The sequence below is a fragment of the Macrotis lagotis genome, chromosome 7 (assembly GCF_037893015.1).
Source record: "Macrotis lagotis isolate mMagLag1 chromosome 7, bilby.v1.9.chrom.fasta, whole genome shotgun sequence".
Lineage (NCBI taxonomy): Eukaryota > Metazoa > Chordata > Mammalia > Peramelemorphia > Peramelidae > Macrotis > Macrotis lagotis.
In genome coordinates this window covers 204520726-204526778 of record NC_133664.1, presented here as the reverse complement: position 1 = coordinate 204526778, position 6053 = coordinate 204520726, and the positions used below count along the sequence as shown (strand labels likewise).

The 6053-nt window shown below is 46.6% G+C and overlaps 1 protein-coding gene across 1 annotated transcript in view; it reads left to right on the top strand.

Annotated features, from left to right (window-relative positions):
• The first annotated feature begins 851 nt into the window (after positions 1-851).
• Positions 852-6053, top strand: part of DDX47 (DEAD-box helicase 47) — a 29673-nt gene continuing 24471 nt past the window's right edge. The window contains exons 1-2 of the mRNA XM_074194553.1: positions 852-971; positions 2779-2872. Coding sequence (XP_074050654.1) covers positions 882-971; positions 2779-2872 — 184 coding nt within the window. The 5' untranslated portion in view covers positions 852-881. The remainder of the gene's footprint in view (positions 972-2778; positions 2873-6053) is intronic.

Here is a 6053-nt window from a genome sequence, read left to right as displayed (position 1 = left end):
ATGAGATGTTAGTCTGTCCCTAGTTTCTGCCAAACTGCTTTTCAGGTTTTTTTTCAGGTTTTTGCAAGGCAATGGGTTAAGTGATATGCCCAGGGCCACACAGCTAGGTCATTATTAAGCGTCTGAGGTCCGATTTGAACTCGGCTCCAGGGCCGGTGCTCTATCCACTGCGCCACCTAGCCGCCCCTGCTTTTCAGTTTTACCCGCAATTTTTGTCAGATGGTTGGTTCTCGCCTCCAAATGCTCGGATGTTTGGGTTTATCAACCCCTAGGTTACCAGGTCATTGACTAGATGGCCGAGGATGGGTAGTGCCCCGCCCCCCCATTTCCCCTATAAATAAATAAGGCTCTTCTTCCTTCAGGAGTGGCTTGCCCTGTTCTTCTCCGGCTTGTTTTACAGAAAAGGAAACTGAGGCCAGCAGGGTCGCACAGCTAGTAACTTTCGGAGGCTACATTTGGAGCCTTCCAGCCTTCAGCACCGCGCCCCGGCCCCCCGGAATTGTTGCAGGGGATCGAGTTAAAGCTTTGTGAACCGCTTTGCAAACCGTGACGCCTCGTAAATACGAAGTCGGACGAGGACCCTTCAAACAGCCGGTCTGCGGCAGCCTTTCCTCAGAACAGAAACCGCTCTTAAATCGGGGACGGTTCACGCCCAGGAACCTTCTTCCCGTGTGGGCGGGGCTCACACCCGAACCAATCATTAGGCGGCGCCGGGGAAGCCTCTCCCCAGGAAGGACTTAAGAACTACACTTCCCAGGATTCCACGAGGGAGCTGGGTAAAGGGGGTGGGAGGGGAGGGAAGCCAAGAGAGCGAGAAGGAGGAGAAACTACATTTCCCAGGATCCCTAGCTGCGGTCGCACGCTCTAAGCGCAAGCTCAACATGGCGGCGGCCAGGGAGCACGATTCTGCGTCGGCCTCGTCGGATCCCAAGGAGACCGAGGCTCAGGAGACTAAAACATTCAAAGACTTGGTAAGAGTGGGAGCGGGCCGCTTTTTTTCCTTTTTTATTTTTCCATACCCGGCGCCTCAGGCTGGAAGGATCGCGCAGTCCGTCCGTAATTGTTGATCCAGCTCCTCCGCAGCTCATACACGCCCTCCAGGCGCGGCGGTAAGCCTAAGCCCGCCTCGCTAGGTGAGCCAGCTCCGCACGGCTCCCGGGGCTGCGGGCCTGGGGGATGGCGCTTTCCGAGCCGAGCCGGCCCGGCCCGCGGGGGGCGACCTCTCCCCAGCCCCTCCCCCGCGGGCATCCCGGGCCTCCCCCCGGGAACGGGCAGCATGCAGGCCTGCCCCCTCGGTGGGATGGCCGTCTGGGTGTGTTTGTGTACGAGGTAACCTGCAGGACTGTCCTATCTGCGAGAATTCTCCTGCAGGTAGGAGATCCGTCCTAGAATCATCCTGGGTGGTTTCTCACACTCAGCGTTTCTGTGTGCACACACACACACACACACACACACACACACACACGCCACATGCACTACATACACATCATGCATATTGTGGCTCTTTAGGTTTTTTCCTCCTTGTTTCTGGCTCTTCATGATCTTATTTGGGATTTTCTTGGTAGAGAGTGATCGTCTTCTTCTCCAGCTCATTTTACAGATGGGGAAACTGAGGGAAACAGGATTATTGACTTGTCTAAATACAGCTAAGTGTTTCAGACCGCATTTAGACTCAGGTCTGCTTCCAAGCTCTGCATTCTATTCACTGTGTTACCTTGTTGCTTGAGAAAAAATTACAACGTATCCCATGTATGTCCGTGGCAAATATACAAATACATATAGACAATTTATCATTGTGTTTATATAGAGTATACTAGAATACATACAGAATAAATCTGAACTTTATTCTATACACTTCTAGAAGTAAATCCTCAATTTTCCCTATTTTGTGGTATCTGTATAAGGATACATATTGAATAAATTCATAATTTGTCCCAGGGCAGCTAGGTGGCACAGTGGGTAGAGTGACCTTGAAGTTTGGATCTGGTCTCAGACACTTGACACACTAGCTATGTGTCCTTGGGCAAGTCACTTAACCCTGACTGCCTCACATCCAGGGCCATCTCCAGTCATCCTGATTCATGTAGCTCTAGAGAAGAAAGTGAGGCTGGTGACTTAGCACAACTCCCCTCACTCAGATCCAGTTCATTTGCTTGTCATGGCATCACCTCCCTGATGTCGTGGTCTTTTTCGAGAACAAATGACAAATATCATCATCAGTTTGTCCCATATGTGTGTGTAAGATATGTACATATAGGAAAAATTGTGAATTTATTCTGTGTACATATATATATATATAATGTATAATATACTTATGCACATATGTATATTTAAATGTATTTTTGTGTTTATCCTTCCTGCTAGATTGAATATGTATCTGTATAAGGCATATCCCAATAAGAATACATATTGGATAAATTAATAATTTTTCCCATGCATGTGTGTAAGGTATGCATATATAAAATAAATGGTAGATTTATTCTATGTACATGTGTATACATATAATGTATAATGACATGCATGCATATATGTGTAGTGTTTATAGATAATGTACATGTTAGTATATAGTTCTTTGCATGTTGTTTCCCTCATCAGACTGTGAGGTCCTTTAAAGCACAGGCTGTTTTTTGCCTTTTTTAGTATCCCCAGCACTTAGCAAACAGTAGGTACTTAATAAATGCTTGTTGACTGAGTAAGTGATGCCTGTTAAGCAAAATGTACAGGAAGGAGAAGAGTTTTCAATGCTACAGCTAAGGTTTATTTTCTCTGAACTCAAAGGGTGTGACAGAGGTATTGTGTGATGCCTGTGACCAATTGGGATGGAAGACGCCAACCAAAATTCAAATTGAAGCTATTCCCATGGCACTGGAAGGTAAGTTAAATGAAATAATAATATACAGTAGATGACAGAAAACAACACAAAAAGGAAAGGCTTAGGCCAGATTGTTCTCTCTTAATTCAGGGATTTTTTTTTTTTTAGTTTTTTTGCAAGGCAATGTGGTTAAGCGGCTTGCCCAAGGCTCAAGGCCACACATAAGTGTCTGAGGCAGGATTTGAACTCAGGTACTCCTGACTTCAGAGCCGGTGCTCTATCCACTGCGCCACCTAGCTGCCCCAGTTCAGGGATTCTTAATGCTAAGGTCTGTGAACTTATTATTAAAAAAAATTTGAGTAATTCTATTTTGAGATGATTGACTTCCTTGGTATGTTTTATGTTTTGTGCATTTAAAAATATTATCTTAAGAAAAGTCTATTCCAGTTAGAGGGAGAAGCAAGTTAGAGGGAGTTCATTAAGTTCCAGAAAGCAGATAATGTACATTAAAGATATACTTTAATAGTAAACCAAAGGTGTGATGATAAAAAAAAAATCAACAAATTAAAAATCTCTTCTGTGCCAGGAGTTGGAAATGACAGTCTTAGCTTTCAAGAAGCTTACTGCATTCTGTTCAGTGGGTGTGATGGAGACATAATATTTGTAGAGACAAGAACTAAATAAAGTAGGAAAATTTAAAGAATAAAACTCACTTTTTTATGGCAGTAACCCTTGAGAAGGAAGAGGCTCCCACTCTGAGTTGTGACTGTCCCTTTTTTTCTATGCTTGGCCTCCTGATATTGATAGGGTATAATTTTTATGGTAGAAACAACTGGGAAACTTCATTGGCTCTCAACATGCTTTGCTGACCCTAGGGAATTCCCACTTCATTATCTATGATTATAAATGACATGTATATTTCATATAAATTGTTGATATTATGATCACAAATATAAATTGAGTTATTATATAGTTTTTCTTGTTGACTGTTGGAAGAAAAAATACATGCATGTTTACCCAGCATTTGAAATGAACAAAATTCTTTTCTATCCAGCTAATTAAAATTAGTTTAGTGTCATCCATTATTGGTCCAAGTGCCTTGTCTAATTACTTTAGTTGAAGAGACCTTGGAGAGACTGAGATGTTTTAAGTAGCTTGAAATGATAAATTCATTCAAGGACTTTGTCAGTTGCTTATCTCTAGGTAGTGCACTCTCCCAGGTGCTGAAGAAGATATGGATAAGAGTGAGATGTGGTACTTGTTCTCAGCTTTCAATCTAGCAGGAAAGATAAATTGCCGGGTTTTTATTTACAACGCCGGCTTCTTTATGCTAGTCCGTCCTCTTACTCACCAGTCCAACGCGTGGTGAGTCTTCGGGGTACCTCCGGCCCCCACTCTTTGATGGGGGAAGAACCAGACAGAGCGCCTGAGGTGGGTCATGAGTCTTTATTCTTCTGTGATCACATTCCCGCTTCTTCCCCCACCTCTCAGCAGACCCTTTTATCCCCTCTGTCCTCCCTCCCATGAACTCTTACTCAATGAGGGGCCGAGTTCTGTAACATTCCCTTATAAGGTGATTATGTTTCCCCTCTAAGCGACCGCCAAGCCTCTTCCCCCCGCCCCCAACATCTCCCCCTTTCTGTTTTACAAGGTTATCACTTGGTGTGACCTTAAGCGGTGCTGAGGTTAGCCTTAAGCGGTGTCATTTCTACTGGCCTCTGATAGCCGGGGGCGAGGAACCCTGTCTTAGGTCATCTCCTTCAACCCAGGACCTTGCCCGTCCTAGGCGCCCGACACCCTCAGGGCCTGTCTTAGGTGGCTGGGTCAGGAGAAGTTGCCCGTCTTGGGGTTTACCTCGTCTTACCCCTAGGTGTCACATGTCATGCATGGCGGCTAGCCAGACTTGGGGATCCGCCGGGGGCGAGGAACCCTGTCTTAGGTCATCTCCTTCAACCCAGGACCTTGCCCGTCTTAGGTGGCTGGGTCAGGAGAAGTTGCCCGTCTTGGGGTTTACCTCGTCTTACCCCTAGGTGTCACATGTCATGCATGGCGGCTAGCCAGACTTGGGGATCCTCCCCCGTCTCCATGGCCATGAAGGCTTTCTGAGTAAGAAGCATATAGCCCCTCTGTCGCCTAGCTAGGCGGCAGAAACAGACAACAAGTAGGGTGATTCCCAGAATCAGCGTCCTTGTTCACCCTCAAGGGGGTATCCTCCCGCCATCTGGCAATCCCTCCATGGTATGGGATCCTCGATGTCTTCCCCTGTGGCCACACATGAGGGGCCCCACCGAGGCAGAAGGGAGCCCCATCGATGTAGATCGGGGAGTTCCGTGCTACCGGAAGGGGAGAGGGAATAACTCGGAGTATTCCCCATGTCGGATATCCTTCAGATGGAGCACCTCCAAGGATCCCTACGATGATCAGAAGGCCTGAAAAAGAAAGAAATTCCTCTCACCCCGTAGGGTTGGGCATTAATCAAGGTCTCTTATCTTGTAAACAGGGAGCCATCTTTCTGGCTCTTCTATCTTATCCTCGGGATGAAATGACAGGTGGCCCTGTCTTCTGTTCTTTACCGTTACAGGGCCATGCCAACCTCCCTCTTCATCTCTCCACATGACTTTAGAGCCTGGTAGGGCCTTGGTGGGAGAGGGCAGGAGCGTTGGTTCTTTCTTAGCATGTCCTTTTGGGGAGAAAAATCTCTGGGCGGCTGTAGTGCCGTCATCCCTGACTTGTAGGAAATTCATGGTAAATAGTACCTGAGACAGGTCTGAATGGGTCAGTGACCTGCCAACTCCCCCTTTCTGTTTAAAAAGATAGGATGTAGCAGAGTATCCATGTAGGACGGTGAACTGATAACGTTTACTGGGGGCTTGGAAATTGATCGCGGGGAGGGAAAAGGCAAATTTTTCTTTGTCCTCCGGGTGGAGGGGAATGCTATAGAAGCAGTCTTTAACATCAATCACTATAATAGTCCACCCTTGCGGGACTGCAGTGGGCATAGGGAGACCAGGTTGGAGGGTCCCCATGGGTACCATGTTGGCATTTACTGCCCGAAGATCAATCAACATTCTCCAACTCCCCCCTTTCTTTTTTATGACAAAGACGGGGGAGTTATACGGGCTAAGGGACGGTTCCACTTTGTTCTCGTGCAGGAGGGTCATTACTATGTCTGTGAGGGCGATGAGCTTTTCTTTTGTCAGGGGCCACTGCTCAACCCAAATAGGTTTCTTATTAATCCATG